Source organism: Jaculus jaculus, chromosome 1, assembly GCF_020740685.1.
Source record: "Jaculus jaculus isolate mJacJac1 chromosome 1, mJacJac1.mat.Y.cur, whole genome shotgun sequence".
Taxonomy (NCBI): Eukaryota; Metazoa; Chordata; class Mammalia; order Rodentia; family Dipodidae; genus Jaculus; species Jaculus jaculus.
This window is the reverse complement of record NC_059102.1, coordinates 162,143,708-162,160,565: the sequence shown is the minus strand read 5'-3', so window position 1 is coordinate 162,160,565 and position 16,858 is coordinate 162,143,708. Positions and strand designations below refer to the sequence as shown.

The 16,858-nt window shown below is 48.3% G+C and overlaps 2 protein-coding genes and 1 non-coding gene across 6 annotated transcripts; 1 reads left to right on the top strand and 2 right to left on the bottom strand.

The window, feature by feature from the left end:
• The first annotated feature begins 429 nt into the window (after positions 1–429).
• Positions 430–7,361, top strand: Ctsw (cathepsin W). The gene is made up of 10 exons (XM_004656468.2): positions 430–541; positions 4,557–4,641; positions 5,332–5,445; positions 5,770–5,924; positions 6,027–6,120; positions 6,201–6,281; positions 6,361–6,486; positions 6,651–6,715; positions 6,795–6,992; positions 7,073–7,361. Exons 1-10 carry the CDS (start codon positions 467–469, stop codon positions 7,178–7,180), a joined length of 1,101 nt encoding a protein of 366 aa, XP_004656525.2. The 5' UTR covers positions 430–466; the 3' UTR covers positions 7,181–7,361.
• LOC101600226 (FGF1 intracellular binding protein) lies at positions 7,344–14,573 on the bottom strand. 4 transcript variants are annotated; one of them, XM_004656691.2, is made up of 10 exons: positions 14,401–14,569; positions 14,014–14,212; positions 13,700–13,826; positions 12,715–12,815; positions 11,404–11,558; positions 10,998–11,106; positions 10,845–10,908; positions 10,478–10,564; positions 10,290–10,387; positions 7,427–7,555 (listed from the first exon to the last, which is right to left on the bottom strand). In XM_004656691.2, exons 1-10 carry the CDS (start codon positions 14,483–14,485, stop codon positions 7,486–7,488), a joined length of 1,095 nt encoding a protein of 364 aa, XP_004656748.1. In that variant the 5' UTR covers positions 14,486–14,569; the 3' UTR covers positions 7,427–7,485. The 4 variants fall into 4 exon arrangements, with proteins under 4 accessions (XP_045011541.1, XP_004656748.1, XP_004656749.1 ...); XM_004656692.2 differs by having other exon boundaries at positions 11,425–11,558; positions 14,401–14,568; XM_045155610.1 differs by lacking the exon at positions 10,290–10,387 and having other exon boundaries at positions 14,401–14,571.
• On the bottom strand, positions 8,616–8,720 carry LOC123458228. The gene has a single exon (XR_006635525.1). It is a non-coding gene; the product is annotated as a U6 spliceosomal RNA (small nuclear RNA).
• Positions 14,574–16,858: the final 2,285 nt, after the last annotated feature.

Here is a 16,858-nt window from a genome sequence, read left to right as displayed (position 1 = left end):
GATGAGTACTCACAGGTGCAACCGGGGTTCGCAGGGGGGCAGCAGTTACATCAGAAGTTGAGGAAGCAGAGAAAGCTTCTAGAGAAAGGAGCTTCAGAGACAAAGCAAGGGTGGCTTCCCAGAGGACACTGACCACCTTCTATGCCTACCAAGTCATCAGGCATCCTTGGCCTATAATCCTGGGGCTTCCCATCATGGTGTTTATGTGTCTAAATTGTCACTGCCCACTTAGGATTACCTTCCTATCTCATTAAAGACAGATCCCTAGAATTGTCCAAAACAGGTTGGCCTAGAGCTGCTGCTGAATGAAGAGAAAATGAGACTAAGGAGGTGAGCAGGTAAAAGGTTTGCCCCCACCTCAAACTTGGTTTCACTGTGTGGTTTATCCAGCTCCGCCTCCTCTAACTTGGTCTACACAGCTTCCTGCACTGATACTCACCATTCAGCACTCAGGGGCTACACCATCATGAGACTGTCTGCCCACTTCTCCTGCCTCCTGGTCCTGTTGGTAGCAGGCCTCAGAGATGCCCTCCAGACCCAGGTAAGTGATTCCAAACTGTTCTCCATATCCTCCCTTCTGCCAGTTGCATGCCTGGGCATTTCCCTTTAGAACTGGCCCTCCTTTCTTCTTCCCTCCTTTCCTCATTTTTTTTTTTTAAACTTTATTTATTTATTTTTGGTTTTTCGAGGTAGGGTCTCACTGTATAGCCCAGACTGACCTGAAGTTCACTCTGTATTTTCAGGGTGGCTTCGATCTCATGGTGATCTTCCTACCTCTGCCTCCCGAGTGCTAAGATTAAAGACGTGCACTACCATGCCTGGCTTTAACTTTATTTTTTATTTTATTTTTTTAAAATACTTTTTGTTCAATTTTTATTTATTTATTTGAGAGTGACAGACAGAGAGAAAGACAGATAGAGGGAGAGAGAGAGAATGGGCGAGCCAGGGCTTCCAGCCACTGCAAACGAACTCCAGACGCGTGTGCCCCCTTGTGCATCTGGCTAATGTGGGACCTGGGGAACCGAGCCTCGAACCGGGGTCCTTAGGCTTCACAGGCAAGCGCTTAACCGCTAAGCCATCTCTCCAGCACAACTTTATTTTTTATTTATCTATTTGAGAAAGAAGCAGAGAGAAAGGGAGAGAGAGAAGGAGCATGGCAGGGCCTCCAGCCACTGCAAACAAACTCCAGAGGCATATTCTACCTTGTGCAGCTGGCTTACGTGGGTCCTGGGGAATTAAACCGAGGTCCTTTGGCTTTGCAGGCAAATGCCTTTACCACTAAGCAATCTCTCCAGCTCCCCCCAGTTTTTTGAGGCAGAGCCTCACTCTACCCAGGCTGACCTAGCACTCACTCTGTAGTCCAGGCTGACCTCAAACTCATGGAGATCCTCCTACTTCAGCCTCCCCAGTGCTGGAACTAAAAGCATGTGCTACCACACAAAGCTCCTTTCTTTCTGTCTTTTTTTTTTTTTTTAGGTAGGATTTTGCTGTAACTGAGGCTGACCTGGAACTCACTCTGTAGTCCTAGGTTGACTGCAAACTTACAGTGATCCTCATACAAGTGCCTCCCGAAGAACCCAGCTTCTTTTCTCCTCCTCCTTTTTTTTTTCGTTTTGTTTTGTTTTTCAGGGTAGGTTCTCTCTCTTTCCCTTGTCCAGGCTGACCTGGAATTCACTATGTAGTCTCAGGGCGGCTTTGAACTCACAGCAATCCTCCTACCTCTGCCTCCAGAGTGCTGGGACTAAAGCTGTTTGCCACCATGCCCAGTTTCTTTCCTTTTTGTTTTAATTGACAACTTCCATCTTTGTAAATAATATCCCATGGTAATTCCCTCACTCCCCCAACTTTCCCCTTCGAAACTCCACTCTCCATCATATCCCCTTCCCCTCTCAATCAGTCTCTCTTTTATTTTGATGTCATCATCCTTTCCTCCTATTATGATGGTCTTGTGTAGGTAGTGTCAGGCACTATGAAGCCATGGATATCCAGGCCATTTTGTGTCTGGAGGAGCACGTTGTAAGGAGTCCTACCCTTCCTTTGGCTCTTACATTCTTTCTGCCACCTCTTCCACAGTGGACCCTGAGCCTTGGAAGGTGTGATTGTGATATTTCAGGGCTGAGTCACTTCTCAGCACCATCGTGCCTTCTGAGTCATCTCAAAGTCACTGCCATCTGAAAAGAGAAGCTTCTCTAACCAAAAGTGAGAGTAACATTAATATATGGGTATGAACATTAAGAGAAGTGCTTACTGGGCAGTTTGGTGATCACAGTATATACATTTAGCCAGACACCAGCAAGCATTACACCGCTAGGGCTCATGACTATCTCTGTTGTAGGTTTTCAGCATCCCATGGAGCGGGCCTCCAGTCAAATTAGAGGGCAGTTGGTTTACCCCATAACAGACATGCCATTATTGCCCCCATTGGTTCATTTGGCCTGGCTGGCCAAATATAAAGCTTGCAGTGTCCATTGTTGAGTATCTTCACTGGTCATTTCTCTCTCTCCCATTGAACAGCATGCAGCATAGCTTTTTTCCAGCTTTCTGTCAGCTGTCTATATGGAGGTTTTCAGCTCAGTTCCAGCAGGATTTCTCAGTGGCCTTGCAGCCCAAGGATGTGGAGTCTTCAGCAACAGGGTCTTACCATCTATTCCTGGTGGGAAACCAAGGGCCTTGGGAATGGCCTGTAATGTTTTGGGGCATCAGGGTCCTCCTTTGCCTACAACCCACTGGAAGGTAACTTTCTAGTAACAATCTCTGGCTCCTGTATGTTCCATTGTCCAAAAAAGTAGATTTCCATATGACTTATTTATATCCTCTTAGATTTTGATTAGTCTTCCCTCCATCTTTTCTTTACTCAGTTTCTTTCCCCACCTCACTTAGGCCTTTCATCCCCATTAATCTGTTCCGCTACTTACATATATACAATACCATCCTATTAAGTCTCCCCTCCATCCCTTTCTATTCCCTTTATATCTCCTTTCTAGCTTACTGGCCTCTGCTAATGAATTTTCTTCCTACTCACACAGAATTAGGGCCTAAATAAATAAATAAGTGGAACATGCATCTGGAGTTCATTTGCAGTGGCTAGAGGCCCAGGTGTGGCCATTCTCTGCCTCTCTATATATATTGGTCTCTCTATGCTCACAAATCAATTGATCAGTAAATAAATTTTTGTTTTGTTTTTTTGAGGTAGGGCTTCACTGTAGCCAGGCTGTCCTAGAATGCACTATGTAGTCTCAGGGTGACCTCAGATTCATGGTGATCCTCCTACCTCTGCCTCCCAAGTGCTGTGATTAAAGGTGTACACCACCATATGTGGCTCAATAAAAATATTTCTAAATTTTTTTTTTTAATTTGGGCTCAAGAGATAGCTTAGAAGTTAAGATGCTTACCTGCAAAGCCAAAAACTCAGGTTCAATTCCCCAGGACTCACGCAAACCAGATGCACAAGGTAGCTCATGTGTTGAGTTAATTTGCAGAGGCTGAAGGCCCTGGCATGCATGTTCTATCTGCCTCTTTCTCTAACAAATAAATAAAAATAAAAAATTATTTATTTGTATATATGTGCGTATTGGTGCCGTAGAGGGACTTGCCACTGAAAATGGATGCCCATCTGACTTTACTTGGGTAGCTGAGGAATAGAACCTAGGCCAGCAGCCTTTGCAAGAATGTACCTTTAACCATCCAGCCATCTTCACAGGCCACTCCCAGTTTTGTTTTGTTTTTGTGTTTTGGGTTTTTGAGGTAGAGTCTTAATATAGCCGAGGCTGACCTGCAATTCACTATTTATTCTCAAATTCACAGCAATTCCCCTACCTCTGCCTCCTGAGTGCTGGAATGAAAGGCGTTCACCATCATGCCCAGCTTCTCCCGACTCTTAAATGATTTTTTTTTTTTTTTCAAGGTAGGGATTCACTGTAGCTCAAGCTGACCTGGAATTCACTCTGTAGTCTCAGGATGGCCTTGTACTCATGGCGATCCTCCTACCTCTGCCTCCCAAGTGCTGGGATTAAAGGCGTGCACCACCACGCCCAGCTTCTTTTAACATTTTTCTAAAAGTCTATTTTTTATTTGAGAGAGAAAGAGGCACATAGAGGGAGAATGGGCATGCCAGAGCCTCTAGCCATTGCAAATGAACTCCAGACGCATGCACCACTTTGTGCATCTGGCTTACAGGCTTACATGGGTACTGTAGAATTGACTCTGGGTCCTTAGGCTTCGCAGGCAAGCTCCTTAACTGCTAAGTCATCTCTCCAGCCCTTCACTCTTTTAAGATAGTGTATCATTCTGTAGCCCACGCTGGCCTTGAACTCTCAGTGAGAACTACTGCCTCAGCCTTCTGATTGTAGGGATGTGCCAACATGCCTGGCTTCGTCCTCATTTCTGAGGGAGCACTGAGGCTGGCCAAGTAATTGCTGTGATCAAGCTCACTGGAAAGACACAGAAGGTTGCCTGGTAAACCCGCCCCCCCCAACTCAGTTGTTGCATGGCTGGTGCTAAGGCAGGGTTCACAGCGATCCCTCCACCTGCCCCTCTCCCACTTGCTTCCTTGTCAGGATGTACATCCCCAGCCACTGGAGCTGATAGAGGTCTTCAAGCTATTCCAGATCCACTTCAACCGAAGTTACTCAAACCCAGCAGGTACTGCAGGCACAGAAGTTTCTAGTCCAACCTCCCTCTGTCCATTTAATAGAGAAAGAATGTGCATCTTAGGGTGGGGAACAGGTCTGACCAGGCCACTTGGTGGGAAAGCTGGGCTAAGGGTGTATTCCCTGGTTTTCCCAGTGCTTATGGGGTACAGGGTCATTCTCTGCCATGAAGCTGGCGGCCAGGTGGCACCTGTTAGCTATTGCCTTGGTTGCCATAGGATCCTCTGGCTTTGCATCCACCTCCCTGTGATTCCACAGGGAATCCAGACGGGCGAGAGGACCATCTGTCTGTCCTGTCTTCTCTCAGAGGCTCATCTTTAGATGTCTGGTCTGTGTGTGCTTGTGTCTCTTTCCTCATGCAGCCCACTCCTGCTGCAGAATTGTGGTCGCAGCTGTGAAAGGCAGCCAGGCCAGGCAGGAAGCTGTCCCTTTCCTCTCTGAGTCATTGTATCCGGACCCCTTGCTCAGTTTTCCTCCAGGGTGGGCAAATGACCCCTAACTGCTTCTGGGGAAATCCAAACCTCAAGTGGGCTGGGTGACCACTTCCTTAGCTTGGTGTCTGCAGTGAGACCTGCAAGAGCCATTATAGGAAAGAGCCAGCACTCAACCAGGGTGTCTGGATGCCAGGTACTGGCCACTGTGGGCTTGGGAGCCAGTCTTAGACAATTCCTTTTTGGTCCAGAGTATGCTCACCGTCTGGATATCTTTGCCCACAACCTGGCCCAGGCTCAGCAACTGCAGGAAGAAGACTTGGGCACAGCAGAGTTTGGGGTGACTCCATTCAGTGACCTCACAGGTACCAGGACTTTCCTGACCCCTAGGTGGTGGGCTGAGTAGTCTTCTAGGCACTTGCACTTTCAGACCAGCCTGGGTTAGGTGTCCTATACCCAAATACAAGGCTGGAACCCTGCTGACCTGAATCCCATCCCAGCTCAAGAGCCAGAGGCAGCAGGTGTAGGATACTGCATTAGCGCAAGCTCAGCCTCTCCATGCGTCAATGTCCCTGAGTAATGCCTTCCAGAGTATCACAGGGACCCAAATGACTAAGCCATGGACAGCCAAAGAAGCAGAATATCAAAGGGGCTCAAAAATGACCTGACCCTGCCTCCCCCCTCCCCAGAGGAAGAATTTGGCCAGCTCTATGGGAATCAGAAGGCAGCTAAAATGAATCCTGGGATGGGCATAAAGGCGGAGCCTGAAAAATGGAGGAAACCAGTGCCCTCCACCTGTGACTGGCGCAAGGCAGCTGGCATCATCTCACCTATCAAGAATCAGGTATTTGCCCCTACCCAATTTGGCCCAATCTAGCTCACGGAGTAGGAGATGGTAGGGACAAAGCCTTGGACACCTTTACTCTGTCCCACTTCAACCCACCAGGAAAACTGCAAGTGCTGCTGGGCTATGGCAGCAGCTGGCAACATTGAGGCCCTGTGGAGCATCAACTACTGGCCTGTGGAAATCTCTGTGCAGGGTATGGTGGGCACAGGGGGACAAGTGACAGGAAGAGTAGCCTAGGTGCCTGCTTACCCATGCTGTCCCTTTTTGCCACAGAGATGCTTGACTGTGCCCGCTGTGGAGATGGCTGTGAGGGTGGCTTTGTGTGGGATGCGTATGTAACTGTCCTCAACCAGAGTGAGTACCTGGCCTTGCTAGAGGAGTGCAGGGTGGGAGATGTTCAAGACCTGAGGCTCTTTCCTGGCCTTGTCTCCAGGCGGTGTGGCTAGTGAAAAGGATTACCCATTTGAAGGGCAGGCCAAACTCCATAGGTGTCTGGCCAAGAAGTACAAGACAGTGGCCTGGATCCAGGATTTCATCATGCTGCCCAGCGATGAGCAGGGTACCACCAGGGTGGAGACATGGGGGGTGGGGATAAGGTAGACAAAGAAACCAGCACACAGGCAGATGGGCCTGCCCGTGGGGGACTGCTGATAGCGCCATACACATGTGCTAAGAACAGAAGTCCTAGGGCAGGCAAGGTCTGACAGTACCCTTTATCTCTAGAAATTGCTAGTTACTTGGCCACCCATGGCCCCATCACGGTGACAATCAACATGAAGATGTTACAGGTGGGTGGATTAGGGGGCAGGGGAAGGGTATAAGGGAGAGGAGATCCCAGACTCAGTTCCTCTGCCTCTACCCCTGCAGCATTACCAGAAGGGTGTGCTCAAGGCCAAACCCACCATGTGTGACCCCCAGCATGTGGACCATTGTGTCCTACTGGTGGGTTTTGGCAAGAGCAGTATAGAAGAGGACATACGAGTGGAGACAGTCTCTTCCCGGTCTCACCGTCCCACCCCATACTGGATTGTGAAAAACTCCTGGGGGGCCAACTGGGGTGAAGAGGTGAGCAGGGTCAAGTGTGGGAGGGGACAGGGCAAAACAAGTTCCTCACCTTCTTGCTCTGACATCCCTTAACTTCCTAGGGTTACTTCAGGCTGTACCGGGGGGCCAATACGTGTGGCATTACCAAGTACCCACTCACAGCCCGTGTGAACCAACAAGTTGAGCAGCAAGTCTCCTGCCCTTCCTGAGGCCAGCATTGCCCCTCAGCCTCTCCCACATGCCAGCTACCTTACTTGCCTAACCCACCCTTAAGGCTTGTCTGCTTCTTTGCTGTGTGGTTTGAATAAATCAAGGTTCAAGTAGACTCAACTGGGTTGTGGGAGGGGAGTGTCATGAGCCAGTCCCTGAGGGGCAGTGTGTACATCCTCATACACGAATGCCATGGTGTCCAGACACATGTGTGCCCATGGGTTCCTCAACCTGGGAAGGATCAGTTTCCAAACACATGGCAACTTTATTGTCAATGTTGTACACAAAAGGGAAGGAAAGGGCCTTAGTCATGATAGAGACGCAGGAGGCAGCCACGGAGAGTGCCCATGTAGCGGTCCCAGAGGGTCTGGTGCCTGTAATAAAATGGCAACAGTGACAGCTGTTCACTCAGTACCACACCTGAAGCATTTCCTAATCATTAACTTATTAACTCCTCTTAAACTTTAATTTTTTTTTTTTTTTTCTGAAGTAGGGTCTCACTCTATCTCAGGCTGACCTGAAGAATTCACTATGTAGTCTCAGACTGGCCTTGAACTCACAGGAATCCTCCTACCTCTGCCTCCCAAGTGCCGGGATTAAAGGTGTGTGCCACCAGCTTTTCTTTTTTAAATTTATTTATCTTATTTATTTGCAAGTAGAGGGAGATAGATGAGAAACAGACAGAGAATGGGTGCATCAGAGCCTCCAGCCTCTACAAACTCCAGATACATGCACCACTTTGTGCATCTGGCTTTACATGGGTACTGGGTAATCAAAACTTGGGTTGTTAACCTTTCTTTGCAGGCAAGCACCTTAACTGCTAAGCCATCTCTCCAGCCCTTAAAAAAAATATATATATATATATATATACATATATATATATATTTCAGAGAGAGAGGAAGAAAGAGGAAGAGGCAGATAAATAGAGAGAATGGGCATGCCAGGGCCTCTAGCCGCTGCAAACAAACTCTAGACACATATGCTACCTTGTACATCTGGCTTACTTGGATACTGGATAATCGAACTTGGATCCTTAGGCTTCATAGGCAACTGTTTTAAATGCTTCAGTCCACTCCTTTTTTTCCCCATTTATTTATTTGAGAGAGACAGAGACAGAGAAGGAGAGAGAAAGAGGCAGATAGAGAATGGGCATGTCAGGGCTTCCAGCCACTAAAAACTCTAGATGCATGCACCCTCTTGTGCATCTGGCTTACGTGGGTCCTGGGGAGTTGAACATGGGTCCTTTGGCTTTGCAGGCAAATGACTTAACTGCTAAGCCATCTCTCCAGCCCCTATTCCTTGTTTTAAAAAAGAAAATCTCACACTGTAGCCCAAGCTGGGCTTTAATACATAGCAATCTTCCTGCTTCAATTTCCCAAGTGCTGAGATTACAGATTTGAGCTATCATGCCTAGTTTTTCTTTTTTTTTCTCTAAAAAATATGGAATGCTTCATGAATTTGCCTATCATCCTACACAGGGCCATGCTAATCTTCTCTGTATCATTCCAATTTTAGTATATGTGCTGCCGAAGAGAGCACTATTTTCTTTTTAATTTTTTTGTTTATTTTTATTTGAGAGTGACAGACAGAGAAAGAGGCAGATAGAGAGAGAGAGAGAGAGAGAGTGACAGAATGGGGGCATCAGGGCCTCCAGCCACTCCAAATGAACTCCAGATGCATGCATCTAGGTTACGTGGGTTCTGGGGAATTGAGCCTTGAACCGAGGTCCTCAGGCTTCACAGGCCAGCGCTGAACTGCTAAGCCATCTCTCCTGCCCAAGAGCACTATTTTTTCTTAAGAGGGCAGGATTAGTATTGTTTATAATCATGGAAGTTGTTAATTATAAAAAAATCTTTAGTAAAAAAAATATTAAAGGGCTGGAGAGATGGCTTAGCGGTTAAGCGCTTGCCTGTGAAGCCTAAGGACCCCGGTTCGAGGCTCGGTTCCCCAGGTCCCACGTTAGCCAGATGCACAAGGGGGCGCACGCGTCTGGAGTTCATTTGCAGAGGCTGGAAGCCCTGGTGCGCCCATTCTCTCTCTCTCCCTCTATCTGTCTTTCTCCCTGTGTCTGTCGCTCTCAAATAAATAAATTAAAAAAAAATTAAAAAAAAAATTTTAAAAAATATTTAAAAAAATATTAAAATAAAAAAGAGTTGAGGATTAGGCTGGAGAGATAGATAGCTCAGTCATTAATGTACACTTCCTACACAAGCATAAAGGCCTGAGGAGATCTAAGACCATGGAAGTCTGAATTTTCAGATTCCATGTAAATAGCTGGGTGAGGCAATGTACATCTGTAACCTCAGTCCCACAAGAGAACAGAGACCGCAAGAATCATCAGAGTCCCACAAGCGCCAGAATCAGTAAAGAAATTGGCTCAAAACAAAGAGCAAGCAGAAGAGCAATGGAATGGAACACCTGCCGTTCCACTGTGGCCACCTTAGGTGATTGCCTGTTGCAGCAGGTGAGCATATGGGGCACCACACCACACATGCCAAGAAAAACACACACACACACGCACGCACACAGAAGCAGCAGCAGCCAGGCATGGTGGTGTATGCCTGTAATCCCAGCACTCGCAAGGCAGAGATAGGAGGATCACTGTGAGTTCAAGGCTACTCTGAGACTACATAGTGAATTCCAGGTTAGTCTGGGCTGGAGTGAGACCCTATCTTGAAAAATAAAGAGTTGAAAGTGGTCTTGCACATGCTAGGTCAGCGTGTTATCACCAAGCTACCATTAGTCTTCATAAACCTGGTTTTTCTGTTTGTTTTTTTTGTTTTTCGAGGTAGGGTCTCACTCTAGCCCAGGCTGACCGAGAACTCATTATGTAGTCTCAGGGTGGCCTCGAACTCATGGCGATCCTCCTATCTCTACCTCCCGGGTGCTGGGATTAAAGGCGTGTGCCACCATGCCCAGCTCTTTTCTTCTAACTTTTGTTACAAGTTTACATACGAGGAAGCTGAAATATGGAGGATTTAAGTAACTTGCCAAGGTCACATAGATTCTAAGAGGTGGGGTCAAGCCAAAAACTTCTACCCATAGGGTTGCACCGTGAGTCTACAGGAGAAGAAGGCCAAGATGGACAGGAGGGTGGGACTATCTCACCGGAAGCCATCCAGGGAGTGGACAGATGCTGAATACTGATTGAGGAAGAGTCGCACGTCATTCAGTGGCCAGTGGTCAGAACGGCAGGGCTCCACAAACTGGGGGCCCAAAGGAACATGCAGCATCACCAGGACCACTCAGGGACTGGCCAGGTTAAGGATCAGAGAGTGGCGGGCAGGACTGCTCACCTTCTCCACGAGGTCCACAAACAAGTCTCTGACATCCTTATTGTGGGTCAGCTTGGCAGCCACATTCACCAGCCCACGGGACAGGTTCTGTGGGGCAGGGATCCTAGGAGTTCTGTCTTCTGCCCCAGAAGCTGGGATCTGAGCACTGAGGCTTGAGGAGGGGCAGGCCCCTCCCCAAATCTATCCACCTCCCTCAACCAGGTCCCCTTTGTTTGAGGTGGTTCCCCTCGCAGGCGGACAGGACAGAGGGAGCAGCAGCGCCACCTGCTGGTCAAACTCAGGCAGGAGCAGAGTTGCCCAGCAGGGGAAGAGCACAGGAGACTGAAGACACACCTTGGGGGGGAAGAAGCTGGACAGGGTCACAGACCTTGAAGTTGGCTTCCATCTCAGAGAAGACGCTGAGTTTTCCCCGGAGGGCGGTGCACACCAGGCTGTAGAGAGATAGGGCTATAGGGCCATGCTTATAGCCATCTGAGCGTATTTCAGGACACTCCCCCCCCCAGCCTTGTGCCCAGGTCACCTCTTATGCAAATCCAGAAGGTCTTTGTCAGCCACTAGAACCTTGAGCTCCTTCAAGTCTTGGAGAAACTCCTTGTCTAAGTCCACATCCATATCGTCCACCTGGGAGTCTGTGAGGCACATGAAGGAAGTTGGGTTGGGTGGTAAGCCTCCTGTCCCCACCATATCCTGAGCCTGCCTCACCCACTACCTCACTGTCCCACACAAGATGGAAGGGAAAATAGGGTCTAAGAGGTAGAGTGACATGTCCTAGGCTATACGACGGGCAGCGGGGCCCTTGGTCTGCAGACAAGATTTATGTGAGGAAAGTAGAAATGGCCTGGGTTGCAGGTCTGAAGAAAGTATGCTGGGTGCTGGGGAACTTAGGGAAAAACCAGGCGCTGAGAGGGTGGGGAGCATCCAGGCACCTGGGTCAGTGGGGGCCTCACCCACGGCTCCGAGGGTCCAGTTCTGGATCATGAGCTCAGCACAGAAGGCAAAATCACCAAAGCTCAGATACTGCAGCTTTTTCTTTCCTGTCTCAAAGCGGTTGTTGGCAAAGAAGACAATGGCTGCGTAGTCCCTGCAGATAGAGACCAGGGTCTGGTGGTACAAGCCTTTAATCCCCACTCAGGAGGCAGAGGTAGGAGGAGCCTCATGAGTTCGAGGCCTCCCTGACACAACATAGTGAATTCCAGGTCAGCCTGCGATAGGGTGAGACCCTATCTCGGGGGAGGAAAAAAAAAAAAAAAAAAAGCAGGGGCTAGAGAGATGGCTTAAAGGTGCTTGCTTGCAACCCCTGATGATGCAGGTTCAATTCCCCAGTATCCACATTAAGCCAGATACACAAAGTAGCACATCTATCTGGAGTTTGCAGTAGCAAGAAGCCTGGGTGTGCCTATTCATATTCTATTTCTCGCCTTGCAAATAAAAAATAAAAATATTTTTTAGGAGCTAGAGATGGCTTAGCCATCAAGGTGCTTGCCTGCAAACCCTAAGGAACTAGGTTCAACTCCCATGTAAACCAGATGCATATGATGGTGCATGTGTTTGGAGTTCGTTCGCAGTGGCTAGAGGCCCTGGTGCCAATCTCCCCTCCCCAAATACACACACACACACACACACACACACACATTTAGCTGGGCATAATGGTGCATGCCTTTAATCCCAGTATTTATCATCATGAGTTCAAGGCCACCCTGAGATTGCACAGTGAATTCCAAGTGAGCCTGGGATAGAGTGAGCTCCTACCTCACAAAACCAAAGGTGGGGGGAAGAAAACACATCTGTGGTGTTCCTGAAGAATGAAACCTCTGGCTTTCACACACATACACACACACACATGCACATTCCCTCTTAGATCACAGCTCCCACCTGTAACTTTGTGGCTGGGCATCCAAGTTCTGGCCTCCTTCTACCCTAACTTACCATGTGACCTACCACAAGTCATTTCTCTATAGGCAGCCTATCTGTGCAAAGAAAAGGTTTAGCAACGCTTCCTAAGGAATATAGTGGGAAACCACAAGGGTTCCAGCTATCATCACTGAGTCACTTCCTAAGTGTTTATACATGCTGGACTGGAACTTAACCTAGGTCAATCTGTTCAAATCTATAGGCCTGTAACCATCTATAACCACCTGCCAGCATATCCAGGAGGTAAAAAGGGTTGAGATGGTGAAGGTAGACCAACCTAAGGGTCTAGGAAGATGAGTGACACAGGGACATGACTGACCCCTCACCTGGCCAATCTGTCAGAGAGAAGGAAGTGTTGTTGGATGTTATCCACCAGGGAACCCCGCATTTCTTCCACTACCTTGAAGACCCGCTTAAAGTTGTCAAACTGTAGAACAGAGGAGGTTAGGAAGAAAGGAGACTGGTCAGAAGGTACCTACACAATGAACTCTCATATCCACCTATCCAGTTGGCAGATGGTGATTTAGCAGTACTCCTTCAAGATGCTACTAGCTTTTTTTTTTTTTTTTTTTTCTTTTTCAATGTAGGGTTTCACTCCAGCTCAGGCTGAACTGGAATTCACTATGCAGTTTCAGAGTGGCCTTGAACTCATGGAGATCCTCCTACCTCTGCCTCCCAAGTGCTGGTATTAAAAGGTGTGCACCACCACACCTGGCTTGCTACTAGCTTTATGTAGCTGTTATCAAATCAACACATTTGTCAGCCTTTGCCATTTTACCTTCGCGGAAAAAAATTGCTCATTTTCATCTTTAAGTTCATTTTAGCATCATGCACTCTGGTTCTTCAAGAGCTTTATTTTGAATGGATTTGCCTGGGTTAACTCAAAATGAGCTAAACCATACACAGGGGGCTCATGGGAAACAGAGAGGTATCAAAGGCCCAAACGAGTTTAGTTCTCCCTGGTACCACCAAAAAAGGTTCATGGATAGCTTAGCATCCAGCCCCTGCCGTGGATTTTAAGGGTTAGGTATGGCCAAAAACAGTATCTTTCTGTGAATGAAAGCAAGCCTGTGGCTGAAGAAATACAACTTAAGAGTTCTGCAGGGACCAAATCATAGGACAGTCTGAAGGTCAAATCTGAGGAGGGCAGTGCGACCCTATGAAAGGCTACTCTGGCCCAAATGACTTCGCAGGAGTACAGAGACTACTTATAAAGCTATTGCTACAATCCGAGGCTAGAGCCAGGGCAGTGACCAAAAGGATCAAAGGGCTGGACTAGATGAGGCGTGTATGTATGGATGCAGTGCTCACCTGCCTCCTGCAGCTCTTGAGAGTGATGCCTGTTTTGGTGCTGATGTCATCCAGGTCTTTCTTGGTACCCTTGGACAGCTTCTTGCCCAGAACCTCCCGGACAAAAGCTTCATCAAAGGTGTAGTACCTTGGAAGAGGCATAAGGCACCACTGACTGTCCATAAAGGTGGGGAAGAAAACTCGGGTCTGGTTCCTTCCTACTAACTTTCTGAGTTCCTGGGTATGTCATGTCCCTTCCCTGAGCCTGAGTTTCCGCCTGCAAAGTGGATATAGGTCAGATTGGTGGACATCCCCACTATCTCCCAGGTAAGCACCTCTCGATAAGGAGCGCCTGCCGGGAGGGGGGAATCTGGAAGATGAGCTGGTGTAGCAGCTTGGGCGGCGCGTGGAGCAGGCGCTCGAGCATGTGAAAGGTGCGGTAGTGGTCCATGGTGTCGCTCTGCAGCACTCCAGCTGTGGCGCCTGTCTGCTCCAGTATTCCTGAACGCACTCGTAGAGTCACCGCATCGTTCACTGGCGAGTGAGTGCTACAATGAGGTCCCACCCCGCTGACGCCAGAGGCCCTCCGGGGATTCCAGGTGCAATCCATCTCCACCCCTTTTTCCCAGACACCTGCCTATTTCCCTAAAGGCCGCCCAGGTCCTGGTCACGCCCCCTCTCTCATCCAAAACACCACCTCCCTCAGTCGGCCCCACACAGACCCGAGTAACCATCGAGCCAGAGGCGATACACGTCCTCGTCGATAAGTGTCGTGTTCCCCACGAAAATATCAAGCTCGCTGGTCATGGCGATGCCCGGGCCCAGCTCGCCCAGAGCAGGAGCTAGCACGGCCCGGGCCGGGCGCACGGCCTCTGAGCCACTTCCGGGAGCGCAGAGATACCGCTCCGGGTACCCGGAGCCAATGAAGGACAACTTCCGGGACGGATGTGGCTGGGGGGAGGTAGTGAGTGAGAGCAGAGGCGGAGGACACCCTGGTGCAGTGGTCGCTGCTTCCGCCGGGAGGAGGAGTTCTAGGCCCTCTGCCTTGCCAACTGCGCCAGCGCCGGCCGTTTTCAGGAAAATGCTTGAAGGGCCTCCTGCCAGTCTCCCCTACCTTGCAAGATCTTGCCTTTATTAACTTTTAAAAAACATATAGGTTCTTTATCTGTTTGCAAGCCGAGAAAGACAGATAAAAAGAATGGGCACGCCAGGGCCTCCAGCTGCTGCAAACGAACTTCAGATGCATGTACCACTTTGTGCATCTGACTTCAAGTGGATAGTAGGGAATAGAGCTCCGGTCATTAGGCATTGCAGGTTAACGCCTTCGCCGCTGAGCCATCTCTCCATCCTCTGGCTTTATTTTCTCCAATCTTTTCCACCCTTTCAAGGCCCAACTTTGACCTGTATCCTAAACTTAGAGATTTCATGAAGCTCTATTCTAAATCTCTGCAAATGAGATGTATGTCCTCATTCCAAGGTCCATCAGACGGATGAGCTCTTTTCTCATTCCCACCATAGTTTCCACCACACAAAAAGTACCGGCCTCTCATAGAACCTTAGAGTTCTGCCTGGTAGTGAACATCTCAGGCTGACTATCTGCTTGGTTGTCTCTTCACACTGTCTTCTCCTAAGCTGATCAAAAGCTTAGCACAGAGCCGGGCATGGTGACACAAGCTTTTTCTTCCTTTTCATTTTACACAGAGTGAGAGTGAGAGACAATTGGTGTGCCAGGGACTCAGCCACTGAAATCAAACTCCGGATGCTTGTGCCACCTAGTGGGCATGTACGACCTTGCACTTGCCTCACCTTTGTGCGTCTGGCTTTGTGCGAACTGGAGAGACCAACATTGATCCTTAGGCTTTGCAGGCAAGCCCCTTAACCTGTTATTCATGCTCTCCAGCCCAATGCCGTCTTTTAATTTTAGCACTCAGGAGGCTGAGTTAGGAAGATCACTGTTGAGCTGGAGTCAAGCCTGGGCTACAAGAGTGAGTTCCAAATTAATTTAGATTAGAGTAAGACCTTGCTTAAAAAAAAAAAAAAGTGCTGGGTGTGGTGGCCCATACCTTTAATCTCAGCAGCAGTGGTAGGAGGATCACTGAGAGTATGAGGCTGACCTGAGACTACAGAGTGAATTCCAGGTCAGCCTGTGCTAGAGTGAGACCATACCTCGAAAAACAAAACAAAAACAAACAAACAGACAAAAACTCCAACAATAACAAAAGCTAGGGGCTGGAGAAATGGTTTAGCAGTTAAGGTGTTTGCTGGCAAAGCCAAAAGACCCAGGTTTGGCTGGGCTTGGTGGCTCTCGCCTTTAATCCCAGTGTTCAGGAGGCAGAGGTAGGAGGAGGATCACCACGAGTTCAAGGCCACCCTGAGACTACATAGTGAATTCCAGGTCAGCCTGAGCTAGATAGAGTGAAACCCTACCTTGAAAAACGAAATAGAAAAAAAAAAAAAAAAAAAGACCCAGGTTTGATTCTCCAGTACCCACCTAAAGCCAGATGTACAAAGAGTGAATGCATCTGGAGTTTGTTTGCAGTGGCTGGAGGGCCTAGCACACCTATTCTCTCCCTTTCTCTCTATCTGTCACACACTCTCTTTCAAATAAATAGATGAGTAAAAAAAAAAAAAAAAAGTTAGCTGTGCGTTGTGAGGCAGAGGTAGGATTACTGTGAGTTCAAGGACAGCCTGAGACTACATAGTGAGTTCCAGGCCAGCATAGGCTACAACAGGAACCCTACCTGGAAAAAGAACAAAAAACAAAAAACAAAAAAACCACAGATAGGAATTAGTTGAGCAGTAGAGGAGCGCTTGCTGCATGTCCTGGGTTTCATGCTCCCCGCAACACCACATTCTGAGAGAGTCCTTTCTCTCCTCTCCGCCTCCCCCATCTGCTTTTCTGAATCCCTATCTTTGACAGTCCCAACATCTTCTCATACTAGAAATCTGGCCTGTCTCCCAAATTCCTCTCTCCATGTATTTGATTCTGTTGATTTGGCATCTCTAGTAAAACTTGTTTCTTCCTCTCCACCCGCCCTGACCTAGTCCCAATCTTTTTACATAACTCTGTTTATTCACTGACACAGTGTTATTAATTTCCTGTGGACATTCCCCGCCACCAGAATCCATCCCACACAAAGCAGCTCATCTTTTTTTTGAGACAGGGTCTTCTCATGTAGC